At 42.0% G+C, this 20,204-nt stretch overlaps 1 protein-coding gene across 1 annotated transcript in view; it reads left to right on the top strand.

Annotated features, from left to right (window-relative positions):
* The window catches only part of ROR1 (receptor tyrosine kinase like orphan receptor 1), a 410,647-nt gene that overhangs the window by 228,352 nt on the left and 162,091 nt on the right, over positions 1 to 20,204 (top strand). Inside the window, exon 2 of the mRNA XM_007978459.3 lies at positions 9,408 to 9,479. Coding sequence (XP_007976650.1) covers positions 9,408 to 9,479 — 72 coding nt within the window. The remainder of the gene's footprint in view (positions 1 to 9,407; positions 9,480 to 20,204) is intronic.

Below are 20,204 nucleotides of genomic sequence, written 5' to 3'. Positions count from 1 at the left end.
TAACGTTTGTTGATGTCATTAGAAACCTGAGGTGTCCACAGCTACTGAAAGGAAATGAAATGGAACCTCTGTAGGGAGCTGAGACCAGTTTCTGAGTGAACCATTCTTCAGTATGCTTCCTCCCTTTTATACTCTGTCTTTGCCAGCTTCTTCTGAGGCCAGAAATAAACCAATTCTTTTATTGTACTAAGCATCCATTGAATCCCCAGTGGCACCATGGATGAATGAGGGAGTGTTAACTTTGGGTTCACTCATTTGAACTTCTCCTTGGGGAAGAGCAAGATATGAACCATTTTGAAATTTCCTTTAGGACTTTCCACTATCCCTGAGGAGATCCTGCCTCCTTAGTAACTAGTTGGGATGTTTCTTGTCTTTAACAAACAAACAAGCAAATAACAACAAAAGAACTAGAAGGCCCTGGATTGGAAAAAGTTGCCTTGGCTGTGGTGGAGTGAGACCATTGTTGAATTATTTGCACTTCCTCCAATGTGCCATGGTCTTTCTAATACCTAGGTCTCCTCTTAACCCAGAACAATCTTTCAAAGGACCACCCTCCTGTCCTTTGGGATTCCTCCTCCCCAAACGAGAATATGTACTCTTCCTAAGTGATGTCTTAGAACCCTGTGCCTACCTCTGTTGTAGCTCTTATCACATATTTACTTTTAGAGCCAAGCCTTATTTAAAAAATTAAACACATTTCCCAATGTATTTGCTTATTATTTCTTCTTACACACAACTCCTTCCTTCTAAATGCAGTTTCCTTTTTACAGGAATAAATAATTTAGCATGGAAGTCTATGCATGGGTTCATGACAGCTTTATTTGTAACAGCCAGAAAATGGAAACCACCAAATGTTTGCAGCGAATGGTTAAACAAAGTGTGGCATGTCCATACCACACAGCAATAAAAACAAACAAATGATTGATACATGCAACAAAGTAGATGAATCTTAAGGGCATTATGCTGAGTGAAAGAAGCCAGCTTTTAGAAGGTCACATACTGAATGAGTCTGTTCATACAACATTCCTGAAACAACAAAATTACAGCAATGGAGAACAGATTAGTGGTTGCCAGTGTCAGGAATGGTTGGGAGGAGGGGGATGGGTAGGACTGCAAAGGGGTTGCATGCAGGAAGTCTTTGTGGTGACAAAGTTGTTTTATCTTGACTGTGGTAGTGGTTACTCGAATCTACACTTGCAATGAAATGGCAGAACTATATACACATATTTTAACAATGTCAAATTCCTGGCTTTGACATTATACCATAATTCTGTGAGCTGTTAACTATTGGGAGAAACTGGGTGAAAGGTATGCAGAATCTCTCTGGTCTTTACACAGCCTTTTGATGTCTTATGAAGACGTTTCCCCCAACCCCACCCGAGTCCTGAGTGGACTTTCAAGAGTCCTAGCAGCTTCTCTGGACTGTTAGGAGAAGTATTTCCAGGCCCTTCCCACAGGTAAGGCAGCTCTCGCAGGCTCTAGTAAAGGCTTTAGGCAGGAAGCTCAGATTTCGCTCTGGCCTAGGGCTACATCTTGGATTATTAAATGAACATTAAAACTGCAGCCCCTAGACCAGAGGGCCCATATTCATAGGCACCTTCAGCATCGGCTTCCACTTTCTATTATCCTTTTTGGCACCAAGAATTTCCTTTTCTTTCCATCTCAGCTATGCATCATATATTTCCTTGTGACATTTTATTCAGCACTCTTCATGTTTGTAGCCTCGTTGTGGTGGGGGGGTGGCTAGGGGACAGGGAGGCTGTTTCTGTCAGGTCTTATTGTTAACCCCATCACACTGTTTATAATTGCCTGTTGGTGGTCATGTACTCCTCTCCCACCAGACTGTAAGGTTTTAGAAGGTGTCAGGGACCAGTTCAACCCTTTTTTTTTTTTTTTTTTTTTTTGAGACAGAGTCTTGCTCTGTCACCAGGCTGGAGTGCAGTGGCACAATCTTGGCTCACTACAACATCTGACTCCCTGGTTCAAGCGATTCTTCTGCCTCAGCCTCTGGAGTAGCTGGGATTACAGGCATGTGCCACCACACCCAGCTAATTTTTGTATTCTTAGTAGAGATGGGGTTTCACCATGTTGGCCAGGATAATCTTGATCTCTTGACCTCGTGATCCTAGCCTTCTAAAGTGCTGGGATTATAGGTGTGAGCCATCGCGCCTGGCTTGGTTCAAGCTTTTTCATCCGAGTTCTTACACATAGAAAGTGCTAATACCTATGCATATATAGTGAATGAACGAGTGAATCTCTATAGTTCTGTGGAAGAGGGCCCAAGTATGATAGCTTTAAAGTGAGATAGTTTTCAAGAATACAGACTATTTTTATTCACTTTAAAGATGTGTGTCATTGTGGTGCTTTTTGTAGCATAGTTTCTTTACATACAAGAACTGCATGTGATCTATAAGATGAATTTAACAGATTTAGTAAAGAGAGCAGTATCTCCAAAGAGAAAATAAAAAAAGGCATTTAATTGTGATTCAAGAAATATTTCATCTCCTCCCTTTATGTGCTCTGCCATCCTTTGGGGGTTTTAGAATTGGTGAAACAAGCATTGATCGTTGAGGAGCTTGCTCTCTGGTATTGGTTTTCCAGCTATGTACTGCAGAGCTTAGAGTTCCACAGGGGACCTCTGGGGCCGAAGGGGGTTTAAGCCAGGGAGCAAGTGGTTATGTCTTTCAGCTCCTTCCCCCATCCCCCATATGGCACAGTTGAAGATACTCTGACTCTGCTCTCAGTCTTCCTGGATTTGATGACGATCCCCCTCCCTACCCCGACAAGCTGATAGGGCAGCTGCCTTCATATCTCTGCCTCAGGGTCATCAATCATGAAATGAAGGTAATAAAGGTACCTACCTTTTAGACTGTTGAAGGTTGAGAAGATCTCTGAGCACAAGCAGAATCTTTTGGACTTTGACAAAACCTAGGCACCTTTTCCTTCCTTTTTTTTCCTTTTTTTCCCCTGCAGATCTCACCGTATAAAAATGCAAATAATAGCACAAATGTTGCTATATTATGAATTTTTCTTCAACAAAGTAGTGGATTCATCACATATATAATAATTATGCTGATTACAAAGTAATTACATGGTTAAAAAATGATTTCATACTGCAATATAGGTAGTGTGACTATAATTGAGCAGGGGTTTAAGGTTGCAGGATTGTGCCATCTTCTTTCTTTGTGACTATATTGATAATTTTATTTAGAGATTACATCAGAAATCCAAATTAGACGTCACTGAGGACTAGAAGATCCTTGTAGACATTGAGCATAGTACTTTCCAGTCCTGACTATCCCGTAAAGAATGAAGAAAACTCCAGATTTTCTCTCTCCTCAGTAAGTCAGCTGAATCCCTAGCGTGGAGAGGTCCCCTCCTTCAGGACCCCAGATGTGGGGCAATTGTGAGCGTAGGGCTAGAGCATGGCTCAGGCTGACTGACCTCCTTGCACTACTGGGGAATGTAGCCTGCCTGTCCTTTTAAGTTACAGCGGACTCTTACTTTTCCAATAGGCGCTTTTGGTTAAGGCAATTTACCTGGCTATGGGCTTCTCCACTGAGGCACTATGGAGAGGAAAGTAACAGGGCTAACAGCCTTCACCAAACAACGTCTAAAGTAACACTGAGAACCAGCAGTCTCAAAGCCATCAGCATCTTTAATCTTTTCCCGCCACCCTCCAAATGATCACATGTGGAGGCCTTCTTTTGCACAGGAAGAAAGTGTGCCGCTTCTATGTGACTGACCCTAGCTGCTTGGAAATTCCTTGAGTGTCTCTCAAAGGTCGGCCTCTGAGGATACATACCACATCTTATGGCTATACACAGCAGAACATGCAGCTCAGTGAGAAGTCAGCACGTATTTCCTTTTGAGCCACCTCTAAAGTCTGGCTCTATCTTAGAACTTCTGTGATTTTGGCGAAGCCACTTCCCTACCAGGGGCCTCACTTGCTTCATCTGAAAAATGAGGAGATTGTATGACATAATGTTTTAAAAAATTTAAAACATTGGAGCATTTTCCACAGTACCTGTAAACACAACAATATATAAAATAGATAAAAGTAGAGTTATTCTTTTTGAACGAGGGTCTAGAGCCTGTACTCTTATCCTTTGGAACCCCAGATCCTCTTATATTCCTCTATAAATAGCTCCAAAAAATCCTGTGGCTCCAAAGAATATAATTTGATAAATATGTCCTGGGCATTGAAGGCCCACCCAGTTATAACATTCTAAGACTCAGTGAATGGTCAAGAAAGGCACTGGGGGCCGGGTGCGGTGGCTCAAGCCTGTAATCCCAGCACTTTGGGAGGCCGAGACGGGTGGATCACGAGGTCAGGAGATCGAGACCATCCTGGTGAACACGGTGAAACCCCGTCTCTACTAAAAAATACAAAAAAACCTAGCCGGGCGAGGTGGTGGGCGCCTGTAGTCCCAGCTACTCGGGAGGCTGAGGCAGGAGAATGGCGTAAACCCGGGAGGCGGAGCTTGCAGTGAGCTGAGATCCGGCCACTGCACTCCAGCCTGGGCGACAGAGCGAGACTCCGTCTCAGAAAAAATAAAAATAAAAAGAAAGGCACTGGGGTAGCCACTTGCTTCTCTTGCATTCAGCCTTTGCAGCTACTGGACTGGCCGCCGGTTTTGTGAGTTTGCGCATGCCTGTGTAACCTCACGCATCACTGAATCGGGGATACAGGATGTGGCATGGCTGGGAGCTTCTTGGAAGGGCTTCCACATCCTGTGAACGTTGAGTCTCTACCTGCCAACTGCTGAGATGAACCAGTAATCCTTTCAGAGAGCACAGGCTTTTATCAATGAGGAGGATTCAAGGCTTATTTTTTCCTTCCTTCCAAATAACACTCCCACTGTTGAGGCTTAAATACCAAAACCTTATGGTTTGCAGAATCAGTGCCAAAAAGTCAATCCTCCGAGAAACTGCAAAGATAATAGCTCCTATTGATCAAATCGGGAGGAGAATAGCTTTTGAGGTTTGCCCTCCTAAAAGAGGTCGAGAAAGATAAGGGCTGGAGTTTTCTAAAACATGCTTGGTTTGCTCAAATTGGATAAAACCATATAAAAACACTTATATTCTTAGAGAACCAGTGACCAATTCAGGAAAACCTCATGAAATGAAAAGATTGGCTTGGATTAGTGAGGCATGTGAAATGCAGTGTCTTTCTAAGAGCATGGTAAATGTGTTATTTCAAATACAGACAGTGACTTACTAGTTAACCAAGTATATCCATGCAGAGGATGGCCACTATCTGCCTTCCTAGACAAACGAGAGGTATGAAAGCCCTTGAGTCTCTATGCTGGACACTATACCGGAGCCTTTTGGTCCTTTATTTAATCATTACCTGAGTCCTTTGAGATGGCTTTTATTGCTCCCATTTTATGGATGAGAAAATAGAAGTTAAATGATGTTCAGTAACTTTCTCATGATCACAAAATTAATAAGTGTCAGACAGTAGTATTAAGATCTAGGTGTATATTTCCATTAAATATTCTACTGTCTTCTAAATGGCACATACACATTTGCTATTACCATAATGCTTTTGGTGAAGAGAGGCTGCCAGGCTGGTGGTAAATATGCTTGGAAATGTATCATGCTTTTGCCAATGGTGAGGCGAATAGGAATCCGTCAGTGAGGTTCCTACAGGGCCAAAACTTGTGGCCATGTCTCTCTGAAGCCACTGGTGGCCATGGAATTGATGGAGTTCAAGCTGACATGTGCTTGATTTTTCTCAAACTTCAGTTTTCCTTTCAGTGAAGAAAAAAGCTTATTAAACATCACTTTGTGAGGGGAGATTGTGAATATTCAACTTTCTATATAAAATAATCAGCCTTTATTTTTAAAAAATATGGCCTTGGAAGATAATATTTTTCAGGGAAGTTATTCATATTTTAAAATATTTTATCTGTTTTTATTATCATTTTATCTGAGAAGCTGAACACGTGGTTATCTAAAGGAATGGATCTTGAGGCAGAGAACAAAATTCCCCAGAATCAGTACAATCACTTCATGATCTTGTGAACTGAAATTATCTTTGCTACAGCCCAAGAACTGAGTGGTAATTAGTGTCCAGGGACACGTGGGGAACAATTTCACTGTTAGCGGTGCCAAGAATCTATTCATTTGTCATCGGTCCCAAATTATATTCAATCAGCAATTCAACTCAGCTTGGAAAAACCAAGTGACATATAGCTAACTGTCTATAAAATTAACACTGTAAAATGAAACCTATATTTCTGGCAGTTTCACCGTGAGCAGCAGTAAGATGAAGCTATGAAAATATTGCATGTAAATGCTGTCAAGGTTCCTCTTAATCCCACCACTTTCCAACCTATGCTTCCTTCCCTGAAATACCGCCTTGGCTGCCAACCTTCTATTCCCAAGCTCCCTGAAGTCTGGGTGTTGGAGTGTTTGATGAGCCTTTTCATAGGTAAACCACAGCAGTCCATAATACTGCAAACAAGGGCTGTCATTATTGAAAGAGCCAAAGTGGGTGGCAGCAGCATTGGGGTTGGCGTCATATGTGGAAGGCCCTGAAATGTGGACAATTAGCTCTTCCTGGGGAAATCACCTGCACAAAATACCCATTCCCCAAACAAGGGGTTGATAACAGAAGCACTGCTTTCCATTGTGGCTTTGTATTAAGCATTTCTCCTACTTGGGTAAAAATTTCTTTTTGTTTTCATATTTTGGAATTAAGATCTCTGCCATACTGCCTATGTGACTTCTGGTCTCCTTAAAAGAGTCTATGCTATTTTTGGCTCAGGACGTTGGAGGAAACCAGGGCCGTTGTAGGTGGGGAGGGTATGTGTGGTTCGTCTACTTCTTTCCCACCTGCTTCTAGGACTGGGAAAGAGGTAAGCCAAGGAGGTCTGCACAAACCAAACAATCCTTTTGTCTCTGCTGTGGCAGGGAGATAAACCAGAAGTACACCTTTGCAAGGTCTCAGTGGGTCAACATCCTGTTCTTATTCAAGCTTAGTCGGTGACGATGACATGTGGCCATTTGGCAGACAATCACCATCAGTAAATATGGAAATACAAAAAATGTGCTTATCTCTGTGAAAAGGTGAGGCTAGAGGTAAGGTGAAAAAAAAAGCCGGGTTTCACAGGCTTGAGTACTTGTCAGCATGGGCTGCCAGAAGGTGTGGAGTGCTAGAGTCAAAGAGACCTGGGTTTGAATTGCAATTCTTCCACTTAATAAAGTTCATCCTGCATTCTGTCTCAGATCCATTTTTAGTGGCTACCTAGAGCACTGTGCTTAAAGCACTCTATGACAGATCCCAGGCTTAACAGGCGAACAGAGCCATGATTGATTAAAGATGCCTACACTGGATTGAAGCGGGAGGGACTGACAACTTGTATGCCTTATATCTAATGACCCTGGGTCCTCCAAGGTCCTGTCCAGTCCTAATGTTCTCTAATAATGTTCTGTGTGCGTTTTTGTGTGTGTGTGTGTGTGTGTGTGTGTGTGTGTGTGTGTGGACATAGCCTAAGGGAAGGTTAGTATAACCCCATTACAATATATTAATAGCATGGCTTAAATTAAAAAAAAAAAAAAGAACAGCAACAAATATTATTTGTATATTACAGTCTATTATTTAAGAGTTTTAACAGCCCGTAAGTACTTCTAACAGTCCGTAAGTACTTCATAGTGTATTATGTCCTTTAGATTATTGATTTGTGTGTTTGCTTTAATTCATGATGGCTTTGAAAATTATCTTTTAAGTTATTTACTGCAAATGACTCTCTATATTCAAATACTTAGCTTTCATTTGTCTTGACCTAAAGTTCCAATGTAGAGAAATGAATTTCTCTATTCACAGAAATGCTACCAATTCCAAACACGACCAGCGAAGTTAATTACAGGAGCAATGTTGTTCTTCCATAAGAAGGCTATTAAATTTATTAGTCTAAGACTGGTCTTTCAATAAGAAAAGGAGTTTATGTTTGATTATGTGTGGTCATTTCTGCAGATTTGTTTTCTTGTTAATGCAGTATTTTAGGGGCAAGGTGTATTTCGCCCTTGTTCTTTTTTTTTTTTTTTTTTGCAAGTTTCATTTTTATTTTAGATTCGGAGGGTACATTGCAGGCTTGTTACAAGATTATATTGCATGATCTTGAGGTTTGGGCTTCCACTGATCCCGTCACCCAGATAGTGAACATACTACCCAATAGGTAGTTTTCCAACCCTTGCCCCACTCCCTCTATCCTTTTGTAATTCCAGTGCCTATTGCTCCTATCTTTATATCCATGGTACCCAAGATTTTGCTCCCACTTATAAGCAAGGACACATGATATTTAGTTTTATGCTTCTGTGTTAATTCGCTTAGGCCAATGGCCTCCATCTGCATCCATGCTGCTACAAAGGACATGATTTCATTACTTTTATGGCTATATTGTATTCCATGGTATATATGTACCACATTCTCTTTATCCAGTCCCCTGTTGATGGGCACCTAGGTTGATTCCATGTCTTCGCTATTATGAATAGTGTTGTGATGAACAGATGAGTGCAGGTGTCTTTTTGATAGAATAATTTATTTTCCTTTGGGTATATACCTTGTAATGTGATTGCTGGGTTGAATGTTAGTTCTATTTTTAGCTCATTGAGAAATCTCCAAACTGCTTTCCACAGTGGCGGGACTAATTTACATTCCCCCAACAGTGTATTAGCATTCCGTTTTCTCTGCATCCTTGTCAGCATCTGTTACTTTTGGACTTTTGTTTTGTTTTTTTGTTTTTTGAGATGGAGTCTTGCTCTGTCAGCCAGGCTGGATTGCAGTGGCACCTTCTCAGCTCACTGCAACCTCCACCTCCTGGGTTCCAGCAATTCTTCTGCCTCAGCCTCCTGAGTAGCTGGGATTACAGGCAAATGCCACCATGCAGGGCTAATTTTTGTACTTTTAGTAGAGACGGGGGTTTCACCATGTTGGTCAGGCTGGTCTCGAACTCCTGACCTTGTGATCCACCTGCCTCAGCCTCTCAAAGTGCTGGGTTTACAGGCATGAGCCACTGCACCCGGCCTGACTTTTTAAAAATAGCCATTCTGACTGGTATGAGATGGCATCTCATTGTGGTTTTGATTTGCATTTCTCTGATGGTAAGTGATGTTGAGAGGGTTAATGTAATATTTTACATTTTAATTTTCAAGTCAGTGTTTTGAAGTAAAAATCTTCAAGTCTGGTCCATAGATTGTTCATTTGGATGGCATCTAAAATGCAGGCACCTCTACTGGCATCTAGAACCTCCATTCCAGTCTAATAAGCTATGGGATTGTCGTGGTCTCTCTCCAAAGGCAGGTCCTTTGGAAATCTCCTGTAATGCTTCGAACAGCCCATAAGTTACTATATTTAATATTGCCCTTGTCTTTCTCCCTTCCCTTCTTTTTCTTTTCAGAAACAGAGCTGTCAGTCAGTGCTGAATTAGTGCCTACCTCATCATGGAACATTTCAAGTGAACTCAACAAAGGTACACGGTGGGGGCACACAGGGGAGGTGAGGAAAGAGGTGGGAAACTCTGTTTCTAATCCTGGCATGACCTTCTTTGAAATCAACTGTTTTTCAGATCACTGCAAGGAGGTGGGGGCCAAAATAAATCCCCAGCTTACTTTGTGATCACTTAACATTGAATTACTTGGGATTCTATTATTTCTGGAGAGTTTCTTTCCCCCCTCGTTCCTTTCTCTTCTTCCTCTAAAGTGTTCCACATGGTAAAAATGCTTCAAGATGTGAAATAGGGTCGTTTCTGACCTTTTTGACACTACCTCTAGTGGATCTTATTTAGACGATTTGATTCAGCCCAAGCCAGGATTGATCAGAGCTGTTTGCTCGGTGACCTTTCATGATGAGCATTTGATGTGCTTGCAGGGTTCAGGACCGAGTATCTGGAATGTTTGTAATTGCCTGTGCATAAGGATGGCAGCTTCCTTTGTGCACGTGGGGAACAGGTTTCTGCTAGGAGATTGTTGTTTAGCATTAATTAAGCCCCACCATATGTTAAGCACTGGGTATTTTATAAAGACCCTATATCCTGGAGTGGTATATCAGGACACATTCAAAACCCCTGCAGTCTGGCTCAATCTACCTTTCTAGCCTTAGTTATCTTTATTCCCCTTTATGCATTTCCAGCCAAGTTTCGATTTCTTATATGTCCTGTGCTTTTCTGCCTCTCTGCTTTCATCTTTTCACCTGGATTGACTTTCCTTCTTTGCCAATACCCATTCTCCCCCTTTTGCAAGGCAACAAATTACTTCTCCTTCAAGACCAAGCATAAAATTTACATTATCCGGTCTTGTCTAATCCCCTCCAGCTGGAAGTGGCCTTTCCCTCTTTGAAACTCCCATAACTCCCTTCTCTGTTCTTCTCTTCACATTTTCTATATGATATTATGATGATTTCTATACCTATCTCACCTCCCCACCCCCCCACTTTTTTATTTTTGAGATGGAGTATGGCTCTTTCGCCCAGGCCAGACTGCAGTGGCCCTATTTCTGCTCACTGCAAGCTCCGCCTCCCAGGTTGCCGCCATTCTCCTGCCTCAGCCTCCCGAGTAGCTGGGACTACAGGTGCTTGCCACCGCACCTGGCTAATTTTTTATATTTTTAGTAGAGATGGGGTTTCACCATGTTAGCCAGGATGGTCTCGATCTCCTGACCTCGTGATCCGCCCGCCTTGGCCTCCCAAAGTGCTGGAATTTCAGGCGTGAGCCACCGTGCCCAGCCACCTCACCTCTCTCACCCTTAAGCTTAGAAGTTCCTTGTAGGTAGGGTTTTTTTGTGTTTTTGTTTGTTTGTTTGTTTTGGTCTCCATCACAAAATCTAGTACAAACTCTTATTTGTAGGAAATTCTCAATAAATGTGTGTGGAATGATGAGTCACATCTTACCTGGTGAGAAGCCATAACCATACATATGTGTGCACATACATTCAGCAAACTTACTGAGTTTCTACTTTAGTTCAGGCATGATTCAAAGTTCTGAGATTACAGTAGTAAAAGGAGCTCAAAAATCATTGTCATAAATGGTCTTTTATGATCAGCTCTCTATTGCCTACTGATATGGTTTGGTTGTGTCCCCACCCAAATCTCATCTTGAATTGTAATTTCCATAATCCCCACGTGTTGCGAGAGGGATCAGGCAGAGATAATTGAATCATGAGGGTGGTTTCCCCTATTCTGTTCTCATAATAATGAGTTAGTTCTCATGAGATCTGATGGTTTTATAAGGAGCTTCCTCCTTCGCTGGGCACTCATTCTCTCCCCTGCCGCCCTGTGAGAGGTACCTTCTGCCATGATTGTAAGTTTCCTGAGGCTTCCCCAGCCAATCAGAACTGTGAGTCAATTAAACCTCTTTCCTTTATAAATTACCCAGTCTTGGGCAGTTCTTTATAGCAGCATGAGAACAAAATAATACACCCACTAATACATTCACTGTAAGTTGTATTTCCTCTCTGAGAAGAGAGAAGTTTATTTTATAAAACAGCAATGGGTGAAGTTATTTTGCTGGTTATACTTTACTAGGCACTTTAGGATGGTGGAATGAAGTGAGATGTCTTTTCACCTTAAATCAAAGGACATTTAGAATATTTTTTTTCTATTATGAAATTTGACCTGACATTATTTTTCTATTAAGTATTAAATCAGGCACTACATGTTATTCCTCTCCACCTCCGGCACCAACCATAATGCCTAGAAAGCAGAAGATTTTCAACAAATATTTATAGAATGTGTTTAATGGAAAAGAAGAAATAAAAGACCCTGAACATTAACTTAGTATCTGCTCTGTGCCAGGCACTGTGCTGGGTGCTTTCATGTGAACTTATTCTGCAAGTTCCTTATGGTGCCAACAGAAAAATTGTATCATTGTACACTGCATGTTAGTGATCAGATGGCAATAGAAAAGCATCAATGTGTGCTACAAAAGGCAGCAGAGTCAGCAGTCTAGAACCCAGCCTGCCAGACTTGCAATTTCTACCAGACCAGCACTGTAATTAGTAGTAGTTGCCCATCAAGAAAAAAGTGTTTCGATAGTATGAACCTGCTGGCTGAAGGGAAGGATAAAGGCAGGCCCCAAACTCCTTTGTTTGTTCAACACAGACTTCCAGAGAGTGTGGATGGCTTTCTGGAGGTGTGAGGATGCTTGGCATCATCTTTCTCTAGAAGGTAATTAGTGTATATTCTTTAATTTCCATTTTGAATGAGAGAGGAAGATCATTTGTTAATCAAAACCTTATTGATTCCTCTGCTCTGGTCTAGGAACTCTCTGAAAATTAGGATATAAAGACAAACTAGACAAAAGCCCCTGTCCTCCATGAACTCAGAGACTATTTGGAAAGACTGATCGCTAAATGTGTAATCAAAGCCTTCTGGTCAATTTGATAGATTGAGCTTTCAAGAGACACTTCTTCCAATCACAGAGATACTAGTGAAATACACAATGAAGAAAATTATCCATTGCCAGGCTGGTGCACAAAGAGGTGAAATCCCTAGGCTCCAGAAATGAAGAACAAGTTCAATACTAGAGCAATGATCTGTGAGGAGGAATTAAGCAAAAGAGTCCATGATAATTTGGAAACTATGTGTACTCCCTGGGGCCTGGAGTTTCGGTATCCCATGGGGATAAGAATTGGAGCCATAGGAAACAAACTTCCTGCATTAGGATATGAATGAAGAATGACTGGCCTAAGTATGAAATAAGGAAAATTCTGCTGAGGATGTGATTACAGGAATCTGTCAAGCACCTTGGGCCATTGGGATCACCCATGAGAAATCAAAACCTCAGCCTGTACTACATGTGGGAATGGGGTTGGGGTTCTACTCAGGTATTGCACAAGCCACAAACCAAGAAGGTAACATAAAAACTTGGCCTGGAATTGATTATACTAGGAGACACTGACAGCAGCAAACCTAAAACCAGCTCTTAAAAATGTCTCAACATCCTCATGCATGAGGGTTTTCCACCAAAGACAAAACTTTAAAAATGAAAACCACAAAAAAACAATGGCAAACTCCTGCTGATGTTGAGCTTACTTTAAAAAATTATAATGCCTATAAGAGAGGGGAAGAAAGCCACCATTAGTAAGGGTCAGCAGACAAAACACATGGAAAAGTTCATACCTTAGAAACTAAAAACAGTAGACCAATTTGAGAGAGTATATATGTTTAAAACGTTCCATGGTGAAAAGTAGAAACCCTGGGGCAAGTGCAAGATAATATGACAAAAAAGGCATATTTCAAAAGAACTAAATTAAAATTATATGATTGAAGAATAGAGCTATGGAAATTAGAAGTTTATCAAACGGCCTTAAAGTGATACACTCAAGTCAAGAATAACAGTGGTCTGGGAGATAGATTTGAGATAATATGGTGGTTTAGAAAATGGACTTGAGCCAGGGTGACTGACTAGGTTTGAATCTTGACTCCACTGTGTGTTTCCTGTGTGACTTTTGGCAAGCCTCTCAACCTGTCTGTGCTTTGGTCTTCTCATGTGTAAGATGAGGTAAGAAAAGCACCTACTGCATAGAGCTGTTGTGAAAATTCACCTGGCCAGCAAATCTGATAAATTCATTGGAGAGTAAGAAGTGATAGCTGTTCTGGGTTAATATGGTTATTAATTTGAGCTTGATATTAAAATATCATGGGTACTTCGACAGTCTGGTAAGGCAGGCATATTTTAGGGTTGGGGTAGATGCCTTAGATTCTGATAAATCATCCCATTCTGGCCTTCCACACTTGAGCGTTCATTCATGCAAGTGACATACTTCTTAGCCTGGCAACACAAGATTCTCCATGGTCTTACCCCTACTGACTCTTCTTACCTTACCTCCAGTCCCTGTACTCAATGTTCAATTTATTTCAATAACCTGCATCCAATTCCCTGAACATACCATTCTCTTTCCAGCCTCTATACCTTTGTTCATGCAGCTTCCTCTGACTGGGTTTGTTCTTCACTTGGCTAACTCCTCTTTTACTTAAGCACACCTTTAACATTCCCTCCCTCCCCATTTCTCCACAGTATCCCTAATGGACATACTTCTGAATAACACAGGCAGTATTCCTTCCTTGGTGGACCTCCTGGAGGAAGAGACAGATGATTAACAAATCCTTCCATCAACCCCTTTGACCATGCCATCAACAGTGCTCCAAATTATGGGGTACCGTATTAGCCTATGTCTATCTTGATCAGAATCCTTACCTTGCTGTATTGAAATTATCTATTTCATGCTGCCTCTTTAAAGTCAAGGTTTGCCTTATCTATTGCATAACACCATGCAGTAGGTAACATGTAGTAGGAAACATGGCATTAAATTATTCGGGTTCAAATCCCAGTTATGGTGCGTAAATGCCTACCAGGTGTGAGGCACTTGCTAAGCAGGTTGCACGCATCATTTGAATTCACACCACCCTTTGCAATAGAACAGATAGGCAATTGAGGCTCATTTGGGCTAAAGGGTTTGATGGAGGGGAAGTGCCAGGATTCCCACGAAGACCTCAGGGCCAGGTCCAAGGACCATGTCCATTGTGACAACTGAGTGCATTCGTATCCCCTCCTCTTGTGGGGCAAGTTCCCTCACATGGAAAAGCAGTAAAATACAATCCATCTCTTGGTGGGCTTTAATGCCTTCCTCTTCACCCAGCTGCTCTGTTCCACCCATCAGTCCCACTGCAGCTCCCCAGCCACACTCAGTTCCCAGTGTTCTGTTAAATGAGTCCAGTCACTGGCATTAACCAGTTACCTGTCTATCCTTTCCAACAGGAAATGAAATTTAAAAGAGACAAGGCCACCCTGGAAGAGCCGCTGAACGCTACTATTGATGGCTCATGGGGGTAATTTCTGAAACAACTGCTTCAGAACCAAATACCGACTAAAATAAATGGATCTACAGGGGCTCAACCTCAGCTTCCCCATGACAGTGTTGGGGTGGGTGTGATGAGGGCCTCTTTCCCCTTCTACCATACTTAGTCACAAGAGGTCTCAGAGGTTCTCTATAGAAAGCTAAATGTTTCTTTTGGAGAAGGGGCTGGAAATTGCTCCCATAGGCAGCAGAAAGGGAGGGAACCTACTATTTTTTAAAAAAAAAATACTGAGGACTGTTTCCAACTGCAAATAGTTCTCTGTGCTGACAGACTATATATATATGTGTGTGTATATATGTGTGTGTATATATATGTGTATATATGTATATATATGTGTGTGTGTGTGTATGTGTGTGTGTGTATATATAGATATATGTATATTTTGTCCCGGTTTGCCTTTTCAAATGGCTTTCTTTACCAGGTTGGAGCTTTAGTAGGGAAGTGTGCAGTGTGGGGCTTATAAACATGGGCTCTAAAGTTACTATGACTCTGAGCTTCCCTTTGCTCACCTGTGGATGGAGGTATATGTATCTATTACTGTATTAGTATTTTCATGCTACAGATAAAGACATACCAGAGACTGGGAAGAAAAAGAAGTTTAATGGACTTGCATTTCCACATGACTGAGAAGGCCTCACAATCATGGCGGAAGGCAAGGAGGAACAAATCAAGTTGTACATGAATGGTGGCAGGCAAAGAGAAAGCTTGTGCAGAGAAACTCCCGTTTTAAAAACCATCAGATCTCGTGAGACTCATTCACTATCACGAGAACAACGCAAGAAACACCTGCCCCCATAATTCAATCACTTCCCACCAGGTTCCTCCCACGACACATAGGAATTGTGGGAGATACAATTCAAGATGAGATTTGGGTGGGGACACAGTCAAACCATATCAATTACCTAAGGTGGTTTTCCTAGCCAACTAGCATGTCTGTGGGTTTCATGCCCATGTTGTGATAGGATAGCTGCTTGCTCGGTCGCAACAGACAGATACATCCTAGACTCAGCCCCCTGGCCTGCCTCTTCCTTCAAAGCTTCACCATCAGGGCCTATGACCAGGTTCTCTAGCTCAGGAGTGGTTGCTCCCTCTTGTCCCCACTCCATTACTTGATTTGTCCTTGGCACATGATCTATTTAAATGGTATTGACTGGCCTATAGCTTAGAGTGTGATGCTTAGCTAGTCAGAATGGGGTGGCTGAGTCATTTTCTTGTGCTTCTAGTTGTATATATTTGGAGCTATAGGTTGAAGGTGGTAATGTAAGGATAGACTGGATCTTGCCTTGGCTCTCGACATGTGGCAAGCTGATGAACAGTCTTCCTAGGACTGGGGTGTCTGAGCACTTATCCATCCTTGTGTTCCATCTTCAAAACTGGTAGCTGGTTGGGGTCGTAAGCAACATCTTTCTAATATTGATAGCACCATTTTCTTTAAAGGTTGTCACCTTGCCATTATCAACTACTAAAACACTTAGAGCCTCTCTAACCTCATATGGAAAATAGAGGAATGATTGGTATGGACTTGAAAGAGCTGGTATATGAATTAGATAAAGTATAAATCCCATCACAGTCTCTGGCATATATAGGTGCTCACTACTGGTAGTTCTCTTGACCGCCCCCTCCCCACCAACTCCCTTCTTTTTCCCAAGGGGAGGGCAGTATGATTTCAGGAAAGAGCACTTAACAAGGAAGTTGGGTTCTACTTCCAGCTCAGCTCCATCACCAGGTCAATGACCTATTTAAGCTCTGGGCCTGGGGGTTTTCACCTGTTGAAAGGGAGGCATCAATCCTTGTTCTGGCTGCGTTACCCTTTATGAGACTCCAATGCTGCGTGACCCAGTATAGTAGCCACTACCCACCTGTGTCTATTGAGAATGTGAAATGTGGCCAGTCCAAAGTGAGGGGTAGCATCAGTGTAAAACACACGGGATCTCAAGGCCCTAATATAAAAAAGAAAATATCTTACTAATAATTTTTACATTGATTACATGTTGAAATGGTATTTTCATATATTGAGTTAGTAAAATACATTAAAATTAACTTGTAGTACCTGATCCTTTTTCATGTGGCTACTAGACAGTTTAAAATTACACATCTCACATTTTTGGTTTACAATATATTTCTATTAGATAATGCTGCTCTCAGGAAACAATCGCTGGAACCTTAGGTAAATGTAACCTGTGTTCCCTCCTTGCAGCATAAAGAAATGCTCTCATATCCATTCCAGGTTTAAAATTCTAGGAACTGCTTTTTATTAAAAGAAATGTTTCTAAACACTGATTTTGTCTGTGTGTGTGTATATAATGCCTTAAAATATATAAAGATTTTATGTGAGAGGGATTATCATTCCTTATGATAGTCTGATCACTATTATAACTAGATTACAAATTGACCACTAATGGGATTAGAGACAAGCAATATTTGGAGTCTTATCTGTGGAGAAAAATATTGTGGGTTAAAAGCCAAAAAACACATAGGGATTTTTTTTTCTTTTGAGACAAGATCATTCTGTCACCCAGGCTGGAGTCCAGTGATGTGATCATGGCTCACTGCAGCCTCCATCTCTCAGTTTCAAGCAATCCTCCCACTTCAGCCTCCCAAGTCGCTGGGACCACAGGTGCACCTCACCATGTCCAGCTAATTTTTGTATTTAGAGACGGGGTCTCACCATGTTTCCCAGGCTTGTCTCGAACTTTTAGACTCAAGCAATCTACCCCCTTGGCCGCCCAAAGTGCTGGGATTATAAGCATGAGCCACCACACACAGCCAGGAACACCTTCCTGATAGGAGAGCAGGGATTTGGATATATGCGGGGAGCTTCTTGCCTGCTGTATGTCTCCTGTATCCCTTTGCTGGCAACCAGCTCTTATTCCCTTTGCTTACACCCAGCATAGAAGTATGCGACATGGAAATCAGCTCCCCTTCAACCAAGCAGCTCTCTCTCTCTCTCGGACCGGTATTAATCCACTTTACTTGACAAGTCTATTTATGTTAGGGAAAGGCACTGGCAAGATGAGGGATATGGGATTCTATCCGGAAATAGAGGGAAAATGACCCTTTATGGTCCATCTTGATTCTTCAAAACCTGCTCAAAGGGGAGAGATTTGCCATCAGCCTCTTCTGTCATCCAGTCATCAATGGAGCAGAAGGGTCTTCATCACCATCCAGGGGTCTTTCCAGCCAGTTATTCCAGGTCTTGGCACCCAAGCCCTCCCATCATTCCTCATCTCCCCATCTGCGCTGTTAGTGGGGCATTCAGTCTAGAGGAACGAGGCCCTGGGGGTGCTCCGCAGATGGCTGCGTGAGCAGCACAGAACCCCACCTCCATCCTCCCAGCAACTGCTGCCCCAGCCCCGGCAGGTGAGCAACTGATCAAGCTTGGAAGTGTTTGAGCTGCTGTTTTTACCATTTAGAATGAGGAGAGAGTTTATCTACCTTCTATCTTGGGTCTCAGATTCCTTACTCCCTTGGTACTATTTTTAGTGATTCCTGACTAAGGCATATTTTTGGACTCATAAATAATAAGGCAGTCACAAAGAAAGTGTGTCTGGCTTTTTCCCAGGCTGTCTTTTCCTTGCCTGTGTGTCTTTTAGTTTGGATTTAAGCCTGTCTCCTCCTGTTGCACCCACTTCAAAAATGGCTTTAGAGTTTGGCCTCAAGGTACTTCCAGAAACCCATGGACTGGTGTCCTGCTCACAGGGATCATGGAAGTCTTTTCTAGCCCTGGGCCCACAGCTTTGGTTAACCTTATCTAAAGACTTGCTGGGACTTTCGGACTTAAGGGTCTGCTTGGCTAAAGGGAGAGGAAAGGGAGATCATACAAAGTGCTTTGAGATCGTACAAAGTGCTTTACCATGGGGCTCCTCCCTCAGTTTCCTGCTTCTCATTCTCCACCTTTGCTTGTTGTGCTCTAAAACCAAACTGTTCATTGTTCCTTATCCTATTTCAAGTATCTGCACAAACCTTACCATTTGGTCTGATGAGAAAACCCTCCCCCAACCTTTTGTCATTGTTAAAGACCCAGCTCAGACTTCACAACTTCCAAGAAGGTTTTCCTGACTCCACCTTCTCCCACTGGTGATCACACCTTGTTCCTCCCCATGCCAGGTGATGCTTATTTGCAAGTATGTTCTTTCTCCTCCCCATTCTTCTTCTTTCCTCATGCAAGAAATATTATTGAAGATCTTCATCATTTCAAGCAAGGCCCTCATGTGTCTCCAATTCAAACAGAGGTTGACCAGAAAAAGCAGTGTGGAGAGGGCTTTGAGAGAGAAAAGAACAGCGTGTCAAGCTGTGAACTTCTTGAGGTCAGAAGTCATGTCTTCTTTATGCATCCTTATCTCTCCAGCATCTAGTGCAGTTGTTTGAATAAAGAGAGAGATGAATGACTGTTGAAAATCAGAATATGGGAGCTGAAAGGTACTTTAGAGTAGCTGTCCTCAAGCTTTGTTGGGAGTTAGAATCACTTGGAGAAACCCAGGTTCATTGAATCAGGCTAGACCCTATTCCCCTCCATTTTTGCCATCTTCCAGGTGACTCTGATGACCACTAAAGAGAACCATTGATAGAGCAGTAATTCTTAACCTCAGCTGTAATTGGTATCACCTGGGAAATTTTAAAAATTACTAATGCCAGGGTCTGTTCTCCTCCTCCCTGCATTCTTATTTTATTGGTCTTGTGTGTAGCGTGTGATTTGAGAGGTTTAAAAGGTCTCCAGGTGACTCTAGTATGCAACAAAGTTTGAGAACCACTGCTTTAGAGTTCTTCTAGGCTAACCTGCCCTGTAGTTTGACTCTTCATAATATTCTGACAAGTGATTAATACAAGTATAGGTGCCTGGCACTTTGTCAATTTCTGTCCTCAATTTTCTGAGATAATGTAGAAAAGACCTGGACTTGGAGTGAGAAGTCCTTGGTTTATATTTAAGCTCTGTGGCTAACTCCAGATTCTTGAATATTAAGATCTGGATTTTTTCCCCCATCTGTAAAATGGGGAGAATACCAGCCTTCAAGGGTTGTTGTAAGTACAGAATGTAATGACATATGTGAGACAGCTGAGCACAAGCCCCAGAACTCATAAAATAAGTACAGAGAAGGCTAGATTGATAGTGACGTTGATATATTTTTAAAATATCTGAATGTGTTGGCATAACTTCATCACTTTTTTCTTGTGGACATCGGGAGTAACACCTCCCTTTCTCATGAAATAATACCAATTATTAATAGATACCACCTACTGAGGGCTTATGATATGCCAAGAACCATGTTAAGTGATTTACATGGATTGTCACATTTAATCCTCATAATTCTGAGATACTGTGACAGATTTACAGATGAACAAC

This window comes from Chlorocebus sabaeus, chromosome 20, assembly GCF_047675955.1.
Source record: "Chlorocebus sabaeus isolate Y175 chromosome 20, mChlSab1.0.hap1, whole genome shotgun sequence".
Taxonomy (NCBI): Eukaryota; Metazoa; Chordata; class Mammalia; order Primates; family Cercopithecidae; genus Chlorocebus; species Chlorocebus sabaeus.
This window is presented reverse-complemented; position numbering and strand designations above follow the sequence as displayed.